This window comes from Thamnophis elegans, chromosome 1, assembly GCF_009769535.1.
Source record: "Thamnophis elegans isolate rThaEle1 chromosome 1, rThaEle1.pri, whole genome shotgun sequence".
In the NCBI taxonomy this organism is placed as follows: domain Eukaryota; kingdom Metazoa; phylum Chordata; class Lepidosauria; order Squamata; family Colubridae; genus Thamnophis; species Thamnophis elegans.
In genome coordinates, this window is record NC_045541.1 from 75027320 (window position 1) to 75047314 (window position 19995).

The 19995-nt window shown below is 34.0% G+C and overlaps 1 protein-coding gene across 7 annotated transcripts in view; it reads right to left on the reverse strand.

Annotated features, from left to right (window-relative positions):
* PPP6R3 (protein phosphatase 6 regulatory subunit 3) overlaps positions 1-19995 on the reverse strand; it is a 60717-nt gene that overhangs the window by 9059 nt on the left and 31663 nt on the right. For 5 of the 7 annotated variants that reach the window (XM_032220969.1, XM_032220935.1, XM_032220951.1 and 2 more), the window contains 17 exons: positions 19807-19993; positions 19071-19208; positions 18331-18396; positions 17935-18047; positions 15946-16059; positions 15075-15204; positions 12907-13059; positions 11478-11627; positions 10758-10822; positions 9938-10053; positions 8952-9037; positions 7172-7258; positions 5615-5712; positions 3761-3815; positions 3041-3171; positions 1549-1667; positions 779-926 (listed from right to left, as the gene is read on the reverse strand). In XM_032220969.1, the coding sequence (XP_032076860.1) occupies positions 779-926; positions 1549-1667; positions 3041-3171; positions 3761-3815; positions 5615-5712; positions 7172-7258; positions 8952-9037; positions 9938-10053; positions 10758-10822; positions 11478-11627; positions 12907-13059; positions 15075-15204; positions 15946-16059; positions 17935-18047; positions 18331-18396; positions 19071-19208; positions 19807-19993 (1956 nt within the window). The remainder of the gene's footprint in view (positions 1-778; positions 927-1548; positions 1668-3040; positions 3172-3760; positions 3816-5614; positions 5713-7171; positions 7259-8951; positions 9038-9937; positions 10054-10757; positions 10823-11477; positions 11628-12906; positions 13060-15074; positions 15205-15945; positions 16060-17934; positions 18048-18330; positions 18397-19070; positions 19209-19806; positions 19994-19995) is intronic. The other 2 variants (XM_032220988.1, XM_032220978.1) reach the window with 2 other exon arrangements.

The window sequence follows — 19995 nt, forward strand, 5'->3', positions numbered from 1 at the left end:
TACACAGGATAGAATTCAGTTGGTCACTTCTATATGATAATGTTAAATATTTGAAACAGGATTCTAGAGTATACTTGTGCTTATATAGCAAATAAAGGCAGTCTAAATATCAATGAGCACTTGAGACCTTATAGAAGTTTATATAAATTCTGAAAACTAAACTATCCTTTCAATTAGGACAGGGGAAAAAAACAGATGGCTATTCAGCTACAGATTTATTTTTTAATCCAGAAAACAAAAATATAATGTTCAACAGAATGAAATGCAGAAAAAAGGAGGATAATGGTTGAGAGAAGAGGATAAAGAGAAAATGAAGAGCCAGGGAAGAAAATGTCAGTGCTGCTTGTTTTATCCTATTCAAGATTTTCTGTACAGAAATGGAATTTGCAACAAAATTAATGGGTCAATTAGGTTAGGTTTTAATTTTAGAGGCTGAGATTTTCTCAGTAAAATAATTCTTTTCGTCGGGGAAAAATACTACAATTCTGCACTTTATTGATGAATTTCTGCAATGTGGTTTGAGAATGAGTGACAAAAAACTGACTTGGGCCTCAAATAATGGCAACCATTTTTTTTCTCAAATTGCACAACAGATAGATATTTTTCACCTAAACATGTCAATCTATTACTACAGCTGCACTTTTAAAAGATGCCAAAGAAAACTAATGAGTTAATGCTTTCATTTCAAATATAAAATATGTGAATATAAAATATATGGTTTTTTTCTTGTTTTTTTAATTTCATTTGTAGGTTTTGCAGGAATACAAAACTTTCCTACCTTACAGTGAAATCTGAAAAGGAAGCCCAACCAGTTTCTTTTGCTGGCATTGGTTCTTCTGTGCTCCATACATCAGATCCAACAGAATCCAGATTAGTGCCATGTGTGGTTTCCATAGGAACATCAAAGTTAGCTGACCAATTAGGTGCTGGGAAAAAATGTAACATTACAATTATATCATTTTCTAATACTAAACCTATAGCAAGGCAGCTTGTTTAAGTTTTAAACAAAGTCAGAGGGAAAATTTGTCAACTGTTATTACTTTTATGAAAACTGAGAAAAAATAGAATCATTTACAACTAGTCATTCTCCCATTACCATATTTAAACAACTCAATTTTACAAAAATTCAGTGTCTTTTTAGAATATACCTCTTTATATTTTACGCAGGTTCATTTGTAATGGAAAATGTCTACTGATTGTCTTTCACAGCCACCTACTACTACAAGCCAAAAATACCAAGAGAGGAAGAGGTGGTGCACAACTTTCTAAGTTCCTCTGTACATCCATACATTGTCCTTGCATTGTGATATATTAAATGTTGAGAGTTTGGTCCATCTTGGTCCAACTGAGGCAGTAACCATAATAACAGAGGTGATGTAAAATACTTTTATTTTTATGGAGTTAACGTGAGGAAGTAGAAATAATGGAAAAAAAAGAAGGCCAAAGGCTTCCACTTTTTTTTAACAAATGAAAAAATCCAGTAAGCACAGTGCAATTCCTGCATCTGAATTTGAATGCATGAGAAACTGTGTGAAAAAAGCTACTTACTTTCATTCAAATCTACTTCCATCTTGTCTTCTGTATTGGTGCTTGATTCAAACAGGTCTTGCTTCGTTCCATCCTCTTCTTCAGAATCTGTGCTCTCTTCACTGTCTGTACTGCCTGAACTTTTTATTTTAATGAGAGATATATAATATGAATTTTCTCCCCTTCCATCTATTACGTAACCATTTTTAAAACTTTAAAACTTAAGAATAGATGAAGAGGTCTGACTCATTTCCTCCCCCTTGTTCATTAATATTAAATAATGCTACAAAGAGGACTTCTTTGCTGAACTCATGGTTGAACATCCACCAATTTTAATGCCATTCAATAGTAGAGTTTTCAGAAAATATTTTATACTGTGTTTTGCCTCAAACAAGCAGAGCAGATTTCTGCTATTCGTTAAAGTACTCAACCTTTTTCAGGCTTCATCATGAGCCTACAGGTGTCACTGTTTCAAGAGTCACACTGACAAACTGGAAAACTATGAATACAATTACAGTGTATTTAAACAACATAGCAAAGCTAGACATTCTGTTACGCTTGCCACTTAGATAATATCAATCCAAAGGAATCATACAGAGGAATATGGACTCTTGTAAAGTCACTAGACCCTCGAATGAAAAATCCAGTTATTTAACAATTTTAGCCAGGCATTTCTGGGCAGTGTATGTAAATAAAATATAACTAAACTATATAAACTAATTTAAAAAATTGAGTTGAGCCTTCAAAATTACATTAGCAACCTATTCAACAAAACCATATAATGCCAGAGTCCAAGAGCCAGGTCTTCACAGCCTTCTGAAAGGCTAATGAGGCCACCCCAGAGGGGAGGAGGCAGACTGTTTCCTAAAACAGATGTCATGACAGAGAGGTTACGCTTTCTGACCTTACCAGGTGACACTGCCTCACTGATGGGACCTGCATGCTCGCTCTATCAGAACTAATGGAAGCGGCAAAAACAATTGGGATAGGTAGTCCATGGTTGATCTGACCCATGTCATGTAGATATTTAAAGTGACAACCAGCACCTTGAATTTGCATCTGGAGCCAGTGTAGCTCATGTAACCTTAGGAGCCATTTCTTTTCATAAGAAGGAATTTATAACTTATTTGACTCTACTGAACATCTTTTTAATTAACTGTTAAATGGTAAAGCTCAAGGAAGTAGGTGGCCGACTGAAGCCTCCTTTGCATTAATTTTAAAAGTGATCTCCCAAAAATCTGATCAGACACTATCCTAAATATCTTGACAGATTAAATTAATGAATTTAAAGTATGTAAATCCATGCCATAAAAAGCTATGAAGGGTTCTGTTTTCAGCTGTTGTATTTCAGAAGGCCTCTAACCACTGGGCAACATAAAAAGTAGGCAGTGCTGAAGGTCAAAATTTGCTTTGTCACCTACATTTCTGCCAGAGGAGATTAGTAGGAGATTGTGACTAGCTATCATCATCAACAACAAAATAAAATTTTCCTGCTATAGTATTTGAAAATTACCTGGATCTTCTCTGAGATTCTGGAGTAAAAGCAATATGTTTCTCTTCCCAGATATCTTCTTCATCAGAGCCACCATCATCAAATTGCTGTATTCTCTCCTTGCAGCATGCTTCAAACAAAGCAATGTTGCCCTGGACATGTGAAAAAAAAGCATTATTAATAAATACTGACTTCCTCATTTATTATGCACTGTCTGTTGTCCAAATATGTGTGTGTGCATATAGGCAAAAGCCTCCTAAGCTCCAAAAACAAGGTTCAAATAATTTTATGTAAGTTGGATGAAGTTGTCATGTCAAATGTTTCTAATTATCCCTCCCTCCAAGCACTTGCTTGCCTGATCTCAAATTAGACTTAATAGAGAAAGAAAGGGAGGGAAAAATATTAAAATAAGAACACAAGAATTCCAGGTTTTCCTGCTCTCTGTTGCATCCTTCTGAGGTAAGTAAAATGAGGACCCAAATTGTTGGGGGCAATAGGCTGACTCTGTAAACCACTTATGTCTGTAAAAGCACAGTGAAGCGGTATGTAAGTCTAAGCGCTATTGCTATACAAAATGTTTCTTCTAATTATTCCTTTTGTAAAGAATGCAACAGTAGAGTTTCTATTGTTAAAATTATACTCTTTTAAAGCACACCAGCAGGCTGTGGAGCAGGCTAGTTCTCATTCAGAGATATGTACTCATTTTCATTTCTATTGAGGGTAAAATTGAAAAATACTTACACTTTCATTTGTATTGAGGGTAAAATTGATGTCTGATACACGATCAAAAGAAACACTGTGAACAAAGTACAAATTTATGCAGTAAAACAAAAAGGAAGTATCACTTTATAGGATATACTGAAGAACTTCATTTAATAACTTTACGTATCTAAAAAAAACCTGAAATACTCTTTCCTAGTACAAAATTTTAAGCCTTTTCAAATAGCCCATATAAATTACTTGAGAAAATGAAACTTGAATCTTTTTTTCAGATCGTGATAAACTTCACGCCTAACACTGATTCTTCCTTTATTAAGAAGAGTATAAGTATAATCTTTATTGTCATTATACTTAAGTACAATGAAATTGGTATCTCAAAAGGGAATGCATACCTTCAAAATATTTTTACCTGAGGGTGATATGAAGTAGCCAGATTTAAAAATTATGCTTCGCTGCAAACACGCAAGTCATCGCAATTTGCATATATTAACAATTAAATAGAGCTTGCAAATGATTCAACTTATGCGTCTGTTAGTAACTATAATATGTCAAGGTGTTCTACATTACATCTTCAAAGATGAGCAGGCAGCTTGATTGCTAATATATTAAGCTAAAAGCTCTTTAAACAAGCTCAAGTAGGACAAGGATTAAACTCACTTGTCTCAATGACAGGCATCACTTCTAGCAGTAGTATTCCCTTCAATAATGTGATAATATGGACACTCTTGGATAATTCTATGGGAAGGGAAATGAAATAATCTATGTTGCTACCAAACTACTTCTGGATGTCAGCAGAAAAACAATGTTAGGTCCACCATTCCAAGAATGGTTATGCTCAGACTGTCAGAAATGTTTTCAAAATTAGGATTTTAATATGCCAAAGTTGATATGCAACATTTGCATTCATAATGTTGCTGGATCTGGTATACAGATTTTGATAGATTCTTGGAATGTGTGCAGTTACATTGATGCATTTCATAAATCCAAATTAAAACAGAACACTACATAATCCAAATTACTGAATTTCAAATGCATGTTAAAAAAAAGGCATAAAGTTGTTTCTTGCCCTTCTCACACATATGCCACTATATGCATTTGGAAATCAATATTTAGCTATTTACTGATTTTAATTTAATTTGTGAAAAAACATCAGAATGTGCATAAACATTGTGTTAGTTGTAGGTTAGCTTTTTGTATGAGCAATTGCTTATATGCAGTTTGAATTGTGCTTTTAAACATTTTAATTGTAGGGAACTTTTAGCAGTCAATTTACCCATTTTATATACCAAGAAACTGATAACTTGCCTGAATAATTTTCTCAGAACAAATAAGCTAAGAGATAGCAAAATTTAAAAAGTCATAATGTATAATATAGTAGGTGATAGATGAAAGTTTATTTCAATCCAACTGAATTCATCACCTAAGGAAAAACAATTTTTATAGCTTGCAACCACTAATTTGTTTTTATTTATCATATGTGTATAATTGCTCATCCCACATGAAAATGAGTCTGTGGTTCCAAATACAGATATGGGTCCCATAGAATACATCCATTATGCAATCCCAAATATATTTTTCAAACCAGGTCATGATATATTCCAAGTTCTAGAACTTATCTTGAAACTTAAGAGAAAGGAACTCATAAAATAGAACAAAATTTGTTTTATTTTAGTTAGGGTCACAATTTTTTTTTTTTTGCTTTTTAAATTAATTACAAATTAATAATGAGATTTCTTTTGGAGTATACAAAAAGCATAAATATCTATGGAACAAAACTAAACAAACAGTATTTTATTGTTTTTAGGGGTAATGAATAACCACTGTGATGCAAGACATGGAAAACAAAAATAACTTTTAAAATAGGACTGTACTTACTTGCCGATGTCATCTTGATCAGCAAACTTCTCATCGTTGAAGCCAAACTGGTCAATAAAATTGGACGTCATTTGTTGCATCTGATAATCAGAAAAGGCCTGGCAATCCCAGGACCAACGACAGTGATATAATGATTCTAATAATAGTCTAAACACTATTTGCCCAATTTGCTCCAGAACTAATACTTTCATTAAATTGCAAGTACATATCATATGTGCATTCGTGCACATACATGCATATACTACATATGGATAGGGCTGTTTTGTCATTATCAGATGTATGTAATTTGGGAGTTTAGGGGGTCACTGTTTTATAATTGAGTATTAAAATTACATCTGATGGCACCACCACTAATCTCATTAATAGATATAAGGGGGCTTTATGTTTTGTTTTGTTTTAGATGGAAGATAACAAAGAGTGTCACTATTGCTTTAAAAAAACCAGTTTACAAAACTAATCCTACTAGAATATTTGGTAAAATATAAGAAATGTGGAGGGAAAAAAGTTTTTTCTAGAATTACACTTAAAGTGATTCTCTTGCATCTTCTTCCCAATACGTGGACAAATTTCTATTAAGAATACAGGCAAAGGTAAGTGACTGTATCACCACACTGAAATCAGGAATGATATGAAACTCATTACTGCCTAAAACTCATTTAACACCATCTCTATGTATTTACATGCATAAAACAAAAACCTATCTTTTTTTGGCATATTTTGATTTTCTGATCTAGGCAGTTTGATGTTTTTGACTATTCGATTGGATTATATGTATGAGCTTCTTCTAGACAATGAGTAGTTTTTAATATGACACTGAGCCCTGAAGGACTATTAGAGAATTTACTATAATCAATATTTTTTGTAGATCAGGGCTTTATGGTTATGCGAATATTTATATTGCTTTCTAGTCCATGAGAAGACAGACTGTGAGTACTCTGCTATCCCATAGAAGAGAGCCTAGAAATCAGCACTGAGATCCTATTGACTCTAAAAGAAATCTTAATTCCATCAGAGGAAAATATATGTAGTTCAGAGTTGAACTCTGGGTTCCTTGGTGCTCCCTGAGTTGTTTGCTTGCTTATGTTTCATTACTCCAAATGAATAATGTCAGCGAGTCAAGTAATGAAATGTCTGCAATAACCAAACTCTAAGAGCATCAAGGTCTCCACAGGGATCTTAACTGACAGAAATCAATAGGTAAACCATACAGATATAAGTAGTGTGCATGCTATTCTCCAAGCTATACTTTTAAAACATGTTCCCAAATGTCTAACTTGACTACAAGAAACAGGAGGATTATCCTGGTAGTAAAAAGTTGTTGGAAGAGGTTGACACATAATGTAGTCAGTTTTTCTTCCCTTGTGTTACCAGAGGCTGGACAGGTCAACAGGTTAAATGATGCCTAAGGTCACTTCCAACTCTCTATTTTATGAAATTGGTTTATCTTCTTAAATACAATAATATCTTACACAACTGCAAAATCTGAAAGTGAATTCCTTATCAGAAACTTTTAGCAAAATAATATATGCAAGCAGTATAGCTTAGAGTTTAACTCACTTCTTGCAGTGAAGAATCTTGTGAAAAACCAGTTTCTTTAAAATCAATTTCATCATCGCTGGATGAATGAATGTGACAAGTAGTAACCTAGTAGAAAGGTAAGGAATTCAGGTTAAAAAAGTTCTGAATAAATATCAGTTACAAAAATCCATACTAGTTATCCTAGACGTAACAATCATTCATTTAATGATGGTTTGAAGTTACAAGTCTTCTAAAATGTGACTTATGATCTGTCCTCAAAGTTATGACTGCTGCACCACTTAATGACTGCATCACCTAGCAACAGAAATTATGGTCCCAATTGAGGTCGTAAATTGAGGATTACACTACCTTCATAGTAATAAAACTGGGAAAAAAAACCAATTATTTCACTATGCAGAAGAATTAATTGAAACATATCCTCATCCTATCTAACTTGGATTCAACTGACAAAAACCTCCCTGGAAGTTACAATCTACCATTTCTATGAAATTATTGCTAAAATATGATACTTTTAATTTTTAGAATTATTTTCTATATTGCTGTAAAAGCATTTTGTTTTGGATACTTCCTCAAAAATAGAGTTCATTTTAAATTTTAAATTACAGACAAATTTCCCTTAAATTCATACAGATCCTGATAGTTCTTTGCTTGCTATATCAGATAAAAGTAGCATGTAGAATTAAGTAATAGACTATTAACTGCTTTTCAATTAATTCAAATCCAATTATTGGGCAGATCATAAATAACATAACATTCAAGGTAATAGAATAATAGAGCTGGAAGGGATCTTGGAGGTCTTCTAGTCCAACCCCATGCTCAAGCAAGAGACCTTGTATCATTTCAGAAAAATTGCTGTCCAATCTCTTCTTAAAAACCTCCAGTGATGGAGCATTCACAACTTCTGGAAACAAGCCGTTCCACTGATTAAGAACAAGCTAACAAATAAAACTCAAATTCACAAATGGAAGTAGATTTATAGCACTAATCAATATATTTCAGTTACTTCTTGATATAGTTTCCTATCTTTGTGCACAACTATAGAGAAAAATAGTTGGCAGCAATATTCTGTTCAAGCAGAGATACTTCTCTGCTTGCTCAAGTCATCTCTAGATCCAAAACCAGCAAAAAGCTAGTAGAGGAACACACAGGAACAAGCAACCTAATTAACATTTGACAAAAGAACAAAGAACATAGATCTTTAAGTGGATGAAAACAGTTCTTATGTTAAATTCTGCACTTAAAAAGTATTCATACTACTCTTGCTTTTACAACAAAATCATTATACCTGCAGGGCAGCTTTATTTAATGTATATTGAACAAAATATCAAACAATCATATTAACAGATGAAATGTATCTCACATAGCTCTAGAGTAGAATGGTAAACAGATTAAATAAGAAACTAGGATTAGAATTGGCACTCTGGATAAACAGACAAAAAATAAGTTAATGAACCCAAGGAAAAAAGTTAGGTTACGAAACTGTAATTTTTTTGTAATACAAACACAAGAAGTGGCCAGTAACTTAGAACCAAAGAAAGAAGGCCTCAGCAACAACAAAAACCCAAATGAATAGAGTGCAGAAAAATTAACACAAGTGAAAATTTAAATTCTGTCTAATAAAGAGGGAAGTGGGATTCAGTGGTTTTTTGGAATGATTAATATCAACAAAATGAAGCTGTGATCTTTTAAAACTGACATAAAATAATAGAATGAGATATCTATTGTTATTATGTGTTGTTTTCATTTTGTAATGCAAAAACTACAGTAAATTTCCCAAATGCCATCTTATAAAACCTACTAAGTCCACTGTGTTTCTCTTGTTGGTTTCACTTAATGGGTTTGTGCAGAAAGATTCCCATCGTTCCCTGACTTCATCTGGAAGTTCTAGAAAGTCCAAAAAGAAAGAAAAATGCAATATCAAGAATGCAGATTGATATCATTCCAGGTACCGTAGATTATTTTATATGTAATTTAGAATTTTACTAATAAATACATATTATTCAAAATATACACATTTATTTCCCAAGGTAATTAGGAAACTGCTACAGTGCATTTGCTATTTGTATGCAAGATTTTAAATTTCAAGTTATAACTTCAGGAGAGAATTCACAGCTGTATGTCACATTGGAAGTTTGGTGTAGTGATAAAAGTGTCAAGTTTAAAACTGGTAGACTGTTGAGTTTGTACCTTAGATACAAAGCCAGCTGAGTGACCTTGAGCCAGCTCTCAGCCCCTGGAAGCAGGCAGTAACAAACACTTCCAAAATAATGCCAAGAAAACTGCAGGGACTAGTCCGGACAGGCACCAGGAGTTAACGCTGACTTGAAGGCACCAAAATAAATAAATAAATAAATAAAACCTGTATGATTTGGATTCATTATTCATCTTTCACAATAAAATGTAACCTCTGCAAGTGTTCAAAAATCAAGCCAAGTAGAGGACACATTGAAGTTATCTTCTATTTTTGGCCTTTTTTGGGTTAAACAAAAACTCCTGAGAAGTAATTTTAAATCTCTTCATCTAAACTTTGTTACAACGCATCATGCAACTATTAGCTTAAACATGTGTTTACATTATTCATCTGGCCCCACTGAGAGTAAAAATCAAATTGATCAAGCCTGACATTAGCTAAGTTATCACACTTAAAAGTAGAATACCTCACATCCTATTCAGGGTGGGGTGGGGATGAGATAGCGGATACAGAAAAACTGATGGTAAAAGGAGCCTATGAAAATGTGAATTCAACTGACATAAGGCTCAGTAAGCAAAAGTACAATGGATTACCTTTAATAAGTTGTTGCACCAGTGTACAGTTTGGCCCTTTATCAGTACTGTGCACAATGCAATTTGCTATTCTTGTTAAGTGACCCATGTAGCCATAACGTCTTCCTCCTTCACCTCTGCAAGAGTTAAACAAAATTAGTTATTCAATCAAAACAATTAGTTAATTATAGGATTTTTATTTTAACAGACTTGTAGAAAATGGAACAAAAACAAAGGCTGATTCAAGCAGCATACAACAGAAAAATAGGTCAGTTAAAGACTAGCAACTGCACGCCAAAGTTCATTAGTTTTACATTTGGGGTTTTCTTTTTTTGGTAGCCTGCAGCAGTATGTTGTTTAATTTATGATTTAGTCTAGAATAGCAATGGGTGAATTCAGTAAGAAATTCAAATATAGTGTGCAAAACATGGAATTATGATAAAATATGACAGCTTAATCCTCCACATAAAAATCTTGTGCATTCTTAAACATCTAAGTATTTAAACAGCATTCTGCATTAAAGCATATTCTTCTGGTTTAGTTTCAATATACATTTCTTCTATAAGTAGACTATAATTATATACAGAAAAGATAGCCAAAAAGTGCACAAAAGTGAGTGTTTAATTAAAGCAAATATAATAAACAGTGCAAATAAGGAGAATTAACAAGCTTATTTGTTTTCATGGAGGGATCTCATACCCCAAAGAGTCACAAAAAAAGAGGTGTATGAAATTAAGAGTTTTTATAAAATTGCTAATTATAGCTAGGATGTAAATCGATGTCTGTGATACTTATACTGCATCTTAAAGGTACAAAGTTAGAAAAGTTTCTGACTACTCACTGTTTCTTTTCATTCATATCCCATGCTTCAAGTATTCGTTCTATTAAATGGCACTTAAGGAAAAGCTATAAAGAAAAAAAATTACTTAGTTTTGCAGAAGAAATAAAAAACTTGGTCAAATAATAAAAAGAACTATTTACCACATCAGTGACTGGCTAGCCACCAAACTGTACAGTGCAAAAAGCACTATTTTTCCAACACACATACACACAAACACCCATGCACACACTCTCTCTCTTCAACCCTGCCATTTGATTTTCAATGTTTAATGGAAAGAATAAAGATTACACTCAAATTAACCACATGCTGCAATTATATTATGTGTTCTGTCCTCAAACTGCTTAACTGTTTACAGTTTTAGAGGGAGACAGAGTTTTTTTTTGGGGGGGGGGGGGGAATCGTCTCTATGTAACCTGACAAGACAAACTAGATGTAGTTTTTATGAACGGGAAATAATCAGCAAGGATATTTCTTGCATTTTTGCTTCCATCTTTGCTATAAAATCTCTGTTAAAAAATAGAGGTACATGGTCTGGAGTGGAGAGGTTATTATACATTAGAATCCTATTAAAATATAATGCTAGCATGTGTTTCTTTAGTCTGCCACTCACTTATTATAGTTGTAATGTTCTCAAATATAGTTGAAATTATTATTTAGTTAGAGAGTTTACTACCACTATACATAAGTGCAGCAATGATTAAGAACAAGAAAATATCTCACGTGTTTCAGCAAAAGGTTGCCTCTAGTGGGATCTGGATCTGAGACTGTACCATTTTCTGTGCTTTCAAAAGGACTTGCAAGAATCAGTGCAATACAAATTTCTACTTGAGTATGCAAAAAATTGTTCCACGTGTATTTAAAAAACATGTCCTGCCGGGGAAAAAAAAACAGGAATCAGAAGTATCCATACCGCTTACTAAACATGTTTGGATATTTTTTTTCTACTGATAAAGTGATTTTAACAATGTTCTTCCTCATTTAAAAAACCTCTCAGATATTCTTTATAACAGGATTGTCAAACTCACTGCTTGTGGGCCGGATTTATCATGCGTTGGCAGCCCCCACCCCTATTTTAGCAAAGAGGGGAAAAGTCACGATACGTCAAGTGATGACATGAGTTTGACACCCCTGCTTTATAATAATGAAGGAAGCTGAACTCCGCTTTGCCAGAAGCAGCAACAGAAATCCTAACCACCTTTTTGTCAGAATTTGTTTAACATAAGGATTCTGGAATCTTTTCAGTATTGTGTGTGTTTGCCTGTGTGTGTGTGTGTGTGTGTGTGCCCGCGCGCGCGTGCGTGCATAAAAGCATGTACTCAGTTAGGCCCTCCACCAATGTTGATTAAAAAACTTGATATATTGAGTATGAACTCAATTGATTATGAATTTCCACTACATATATCAGCTTCTGGAGCAATCAATTTTGGGGGGAGGAGGGAGGGAAGAGGAGACTTGAAGTATTTTTGAGCCAAGTGTCTGAATAATGAGCTCTGGGTTAGTTATTGTTAACTGCTCTAAACTGTCCAAAATGAATAAAAGGAGGAAAATAATAATAATCAACTGGGTCTTTCAAACAGACAAATACCTGCCATGTTACAGCCCACACTCAGATTAAATGTCAATTAAGTGCCAATTCTTTTCATTCCATTTAATATGAAACAATAAGATGTACAGCCTCTCAATTTGTTTGAATAAATTCTCCCATCAAGGGTAATGTTTTAAATGAAAATATCCCAATTTCCCCTGCACTGCAGGGAATAGGTTTAATACAATAATATGGTTATTATTGTGTCTTCCCCATGAGTTACATACAGGTAGTCTTGGACTATGGGACAATGTAAAGACTGAGCACTTGAGAACCAGTCATAATTACCTCTCATTCAGAACTGTCACTAGTTTGAATGGTCACTGAAGGAGTGGTCCTTAATCAAGGGCCACCAGTAATCCAGCTGAGATTGGGGGTTGAACCCAGAGGCTGTGCGGTCTAGCACTTGGAAGTGCTTCTGTTTTTATCTTTCTTTTAATACATTATTGTAAGCCTCCTAGAACCATTATATGCAATAGGCAGTCATACAAATCCTGTAAGTATTTAAGTAAGTAAGTAAGTAAGTAAGTAAATAAATAAATCTAAAAATATGTGTTTTCTTACCAGTATAACTCCTATGCTGTTCAGCTCTATAAGTTCCTGGTTGACATTGTTCGTATTTGTCTGCAGAAGGCTGGATATTAACCTAATCACATTTAACCTGGTATTCCCTACTGGTGGATCCAGTACACCCCATGTTGTCTTCATAACACTTTTCTATACAAAAAGAAGAATGCAACATTTAAAATAGAATTCCAACTCCAGAAGAAATATTTAAGTAACAGGAACATAATTCTGTGTTAAGCATAATGCTTATATAATTTTATTCAAAGGATTATTTTCTATAGTTTTATGTTCTGGAATACTGAAAATATTTAAGTAGACTGTAGTGTTTTCATAAGCTGTCAATAACAAAAACCTGTCTTCCAAATACTTATGGTTTTACTTTTATTGCAAGGGAGGGTTTTGTTTTTTTAAGTCAAACCCAAAGATCCTTTCACAGTTATTTGATTCTGCCAGGTATCTGAAGAATATAAATTGAGGAAATACATTTGTTGTTTTGATTTTCTTAGACATGTGTAAGCACTAGGAAGAGAGTAGAAAGTTTTGCTTTCTCTAAAGTGCCATTATTAAGGAAAGGAGGTGCAACAGTTTAGCTAGTTGTGCTGAAACCCAAGAAACAAAGAGATAGTAGAGACAGAGTTATGTAATAGAGTGAAGCCATATTCTCAATTGCCTAGACAATCAAAGCACGTTTGTACTGGATGCCTCAATTACATTACTGAAACAAGGGAACCTCCTCTAATAATTCTATGTATTTAAGAGTTCTGATATCTGGCAATGCAAAGAAATATCTCCACAAACCATTTGACTATGCACGTGATGGCGAATCTATGGCATGCGTGCCCAAAGTAGCATGTGGAGCCATATCACGTGGCACATGTGGCAGCACCCGTTCCTCTTCCAGGTTTCTGGCATGCATGAGCACACAACGATCATCTGACCTTTGTGTGTGCGGCAGTGCTGGAAACCAGAAGGGCTGGTCTTCTGTTTTCCGCCGTGAACATACTCGCTGGCCAACTGATTGGTGTGTGTGCATGCACGGCAGTAACTGGAAGACTTGCTGGCTGAGGCGCATGTGCGCAACAGAAACTGGAAGTGCATTTTCCAGTGCGTGCATGTCCCTATGGCAGCTTCTCTTCCTGGACAAGGCCCAGACAAGCACACATGGCTACATAAAGTGCTCCCTTTTTGGCACTTGGTGCAGCACGCACATGCACTTGGTGCCAAAAAAGTTCGCCATCACTGGACTATGCTATTTCAAACAATTGTGTAACTCATGGGTGTCTAACCTTTTGGCTTGCCTGAGCCTCAATGACTGAAGAGGAATTGTCTTGGGCTGCATATGTAATATCCCGGGTAGTTAATGTACATAAATGCCGCTAAAAATCAAAGAATAATGACTCTCAGACTAGATATAAAATCAACTTCCAGTGGAGGTAGTGGATCAATCATCAGTAAGTCAGTTTACACATACTTGGGATAAACATATGTCCATCATATGACAAAAATTAAAAATTAATATAAAATATTTAAAAATAAAAATAATAAATAAATAAATTTGAAAGAAAACAAAAACCAAACAAACTCAAAGGGCAGACTCAATGGACCACTGGGTCATTTTCTTCTGTCAGTTTCTATGTTTCTAAGCACCCCTCACATGAAAGATACAGGTGAAGAGACGGTCCCTCAGATACCTGGTCCCAAATGGAATCAATTCTCAACTAGTTTCTTCCAGTTGTTCTCTACCATGCTTGGAGGACTTGAGAATCTCTCAGGGGAGTCAAGGTAAAGGATTCTTTACAAAAAAATAATAATTTCATCCCTCCGATGCTAGTAGTTTCACCTGTGCCTCCTCAGCCTACTTAAATTCACAGCCCTAAAACAAAATCTAAGGAAAACAAACATTGACTAGGTACCCATGTAATACATACTCAGATGGTTAAGTTCCAAGGAAACCTGAGCTTTTGTTATATGAGCAAAGCTAAAATGCCACCAGTAACCTAATCAGGATTATGTTGATGTATACAGCCTTACTGAAATCTAAGCCAAGATGTCAACCTACAGAAGGGAATTCACTTTCAGATTAAGCAAGATGGCACATATATTCTTGCTCTAGAAGTCACAAAATTGAATCAATCTATTTACATCGAGTTGGGTGTTTTTCTTACTTTGGGTGGTTCCAGGAGCAATTCGTGGAAAGATGAAAGTCGTGCTTTTATGGCTTCTAATACACTTTTATTGACTGAGTATGTTGAGTGGTTCATACCTGGAGGGCAAATTTCTATGTGACCTTCAAATCTGTAACACATACATAAAAAGAAAAAATGTCTGCCTATTAATACAGTAAGCAAAGCTACTGAAAGATTATGTTTGCAATCATCAGCAGTATCAAGCATGAGCTTTTTCAATTACAAATTCAAATAATCTTTTCATCTTCAGAAAACTGCTCACCACAATATAAGAACCATTCAACCATTTCTAGATATCAAAGCAATATTTTCAGACAATGAAATGAGCTCAAAGCTTTGTTGCATTATATAAAGGCTTTTTGTTGTGTTATATAAAGGGTTTATTGGCTATTCCAAATAGTAGGTTAACGCTTAACATAATTTATATTTGCAGCAATATATTAACCCCTTAATTTAGTTACATCGTCATGGAAGAAGTACACATAAATATTAGTTTGAAAATATGTATGGCCGCGTATAACAGGCTCACTACCATAAAGCATTACTGTATTATGAACAAGAAATCTTTGGCTGTATTCAAAATAACTGGCTCAGTACCAGGATGAACAGAAGATCTGTTATCATTATCAATGCAAACTTCAGATTTTACTTGTTCATTCGCTTTGGATACCTGGAATTGAACAGATCAGGTAAGAATTATCAGAAAAATGTTGATTCAGAATGTTTCTGTGTACTTAAGAGAATATCATTATATCTGAGGAAGGAGTCATAAGCAAATATAACGATAACCTAATAGCTACTAAAAAATTAAAAGTATCATTAGAATAGAAAGATAAAAAAATTAACTTACGTTGGCCGTCTTGTTTCCAGTAAAGTCAGTAATATCTGAATTGCACTGACTATTGCAGATTCATTTTTCTCTTTATTAAAAATATTTGATAGCAGCTGTTCTATAATTTCTTGTCTATAATAAAAAGATAATGCTTGAAATATACCTTTTAGTATGCAGATAATTAAAAAAGAACCTTTGCAGTTTTGAAAAGTTCTTTATATAACATTTAGGCAATTATTTTAGCTTCAAATCTAATTCTTAGAGTTGCAGGAAAAACTTGTGTAGAACTGGATTCTTACTTTTGTGGTATATAGTCCTTGACTTACGACCACAAGTGGGACCAGGACTTCCATTGCTAAGTGAGGTGGTTGTTAAGTGAGTTGCATCCAATATTATGAGTTTTTTGCTGCACTTGTTAAGCAAATCAGTGCAGTTGTAAAGTGAACCACAGTCATTAAGTGAACCTAGTTTCTTCCTTTGACTTGCCCTAGCTTGTGAGAAGTCAGCTAGGAAAGTCACAAATGGTATTCATGTCAGCTTGGGAGTGGAGTGGGTGTTGCAATGATCCAAAATACACGTCAGTTGCCAAGTACCAGAATTTTGAACATGGGAATGCTGAGATGGTTGTAAATGAGAAGACCGGTAAGTCACTTTTTCCAATGCCATGGTCACTTTGAATGGTCACTAAACAAATGGTTGTAAGTTGAGGACTACCTGTACGTTGATATATAAACAAGACAAACTAAGCCTATATTAACAGTATGTCCAGGCAACCTAATCCTTCTTCTACATGTCTAAATGTATCACAAATTCTTACTCTCTTGTAAAGGATAACCTTCTTATTGAATACTTTTTAAATAAAATCTGTGGATTAATCTATAATCTATTATTACAAATATTACTATTATACATAAAATGTATGATTCACCTGTTTTAAAAAGTACATTGTTATAAATACAAAGGCTGAGGTCAGATATATCACTAAGTCATGTTTTGGCATTATATTTATTTTTATTTAGTGTGGCCTTCTATCTTATGCAAATAGCAATAGCACTTAGACTTATATACTGCTTCACAGTGATTTTACAGCTCTCTCTAAGCAGTTTACAGAGTCAGCCTATTGCCCCCAACAATCTGGGTCCTCATTTTACCCACCTCGGAAGGATGGAAGGCTGAGTCAACCTTGAGCTGGAGAGATATGAACTGCCGAACTGCAGCTAGCAGTCAGCTGAAGTAGCCTGCATTGCTGCACTCTAAACACTGTGCCACCTCGGCTCTTAACTGAGTGGCTCACAATAAAAAAGAATAAAAACCACATGAATACAAATATAAGCATAATGAACAAAATATAAAAAACGAGGCACCTTATACGTATTCTTCAGTGACAAATTCACCTATGTCAGGCTTCACTAACAATCTGCCCCTAAACCTGTGGGTTTATATAGTCCTTCAGAAGGCAATGAGATCAGGACCACATGGATGGGGAGATGTTATTCCAATGCAAAAAGTACATCTCCTGGTTGCCACAAGATGCCACTGTTTCCTTGACAGGAACAGGGAAGTGGGCTTGGGGAGTATGCCACTTTGCTCTATCTGGTGGGATAGATAAAACAACTGGAGACAGTGGTTCCAACAAGTAATCTGGCCGTGTGTCATATAAGGGCTTTAAAGGTGATAACTAGCGCCATGATTTGCACCCCAAAGCATAATGGAAAGTAGTGGAGCTAAGGCAGCAAAGACATTACATAAGTAAATGAATGAACTTCATGTTATCATGTGTTTTGAATTATTTTTCTAAGCAGTTCTGGAGCAGGAATATCATATTTGCTATTTAGAGCTCTAAATATTTTGCTTTTATTTATTTACTGCTTGCTACAGCTTATATGGACACTGTTTCCGTTATTAATCTCACTACTTTTCCTAACAGAAGGAATACATTTAAACTTTCAAAATCCATAGATAACATACTTATTTTAAAAGTAAAGTAGTATCTTTACACCAACCTACTTTTCTAGTGTTGCAAGCAGTGGATCTGGTTCAGAACTGTTTTGTACTTGCAGCATCTGGTCTCTACTCAAGCGTATAATTTCACAAAGTGACTGGGATGCATTTGACTGTCTCTGAAGAACAAGAGAGAATTTATAAAGGGAAAAGAAAGCTAAACAATTTTATTTGCTAATAAATACCAGAAACAATTTAACACAGATTCACTATTTTCTAGAAGGCACAATTACACTTCAAGTAAGTGGATTAAGTTGTTTCCTCAGTCCTGTAACGACAGAACCCACTATTTTAATGTATTGTTATAATTAAGTATATAATGAAGAAAATTTAAACTCTGTAAGCAGAATAAAGTAAACTAGTATATAAAACTAAATATTAATTATAAAATATATTTCTTACATCTTCATCTTGAGAAGGATGGACAATTTCCACAAGCCGCTGAATAATTTTCTCTTCATTTAACCACTGTGGAGACATATGGTAGCAGTTTTATTTAAAAATCACCTTCCAGAATTAAGACTAAATATAATTATTACATAATTCACTCACTGGTGTTATTTAATACTAAAGTGCATTCCCAGAATTTTAAGATATTCAAAATTTACAGAAAGGAAATTACAAATACTATCAGTAAGTATAACATGCTATGTATTTATTTGTTATACAATGACATCATGAAAATAGCTCATTCTTATGCACCTTTGAAACAAGATGATAATAAATTATTTAAGAAATAAATAACTATTTTGTACTTATGTAAGCCTGCATAACTAAATCAACATCCAGAAGACCTATCTTTCTCAGTAAGTCAAGCTTATCAGGTGATAAGAATACATATTATTGGTTTTACATTTTCTGTATGATTTGTGGTCAGGTTGGTATTATCTTTTCAACACATTGTCTGAAATTTTCATATACAACCTAATTTTAAATTTGCACAATTTATTCCAAACGCCATAAAGAGTAAATGTAACATCATCAGTTGATTCTTTTCTCTTCCTTGCATTTCTTTTTGCTTTGTTTGCCACTATAAACCATAAAGAGTTTGAAGAAATTGAAACAGTAAATGTTGTTGTTTAAATGATCTAATAATTGTATTATTCAGATATGGATTTGAAATAGGAGAATAAACTACTTACATTTAATACTTCTTGCCTTGGCTGTGGAGGTTCTATGCATGTCAGTAGCCTGAGTAGTAAGTCCATAATAGCAGAGGTTCCTATGTGCTTTATTATGAGATCTACAAAATCATGTTTTTTCTTTAAGAAATCCACAATCTGGAAAAATATGAACAAGTATTAATAGAATGTTCTAAAAGTTTTTGAATCCAATAAAGCATAAGAAGATTCTGAAGAAATTGCTGGCATCAATTGATACATTGTTGAATTTGCTGAACAAGTTCATTCCTGACACTGAATATATCATGATGTGTTGTTGTTTTTTTACTAAATACTGTTGTTAGGTATCTTGTACATAACCCAAATGTGAAACTTATTTTTTTCTAGTCCCCATGTTTCCTGTTTTTTTCTGAGCAGAGAGAACATTTAAAATAAAGCACTAAATTACAGACACTTGGCATTATTTTTTGGAGTATTTTAAAAATTATATTCCATTACTATAAGTAGCTTATGAGATGGGCAAGTTTTTCAAGTTGAAAAATATAGCAAAGGCTCATGATTAATTCTGTATCCATATATGTATATATATGGATCATTCTATCTATTAGGTACAAAACAGTCCTCAGACTGAAAAAAAGGCTCCTATTGATTCAGTTAAATCAACACAATTTTATCAAGCATATAAATACAGAAATATATCTCCACGCAGTATTAGAAAGACAAGACTCTCAAACATGAAGATTCAAAAAGCAAATACCTGTTCTGGTTTTCTGCTAATAAGAATACTCAGCACCTTGCTGAAGAAACTGGCCAATAATGGATTTAGAGGTGGCTCATTTAGAAGAAAACTGTACAATTTTATTAGTAATGATTCCTCTTCACCGAGCCTATCGTTGATCTGTGAAACATCGGAAGTAAGCAGCTCACAAGATATATTTGGGTATCT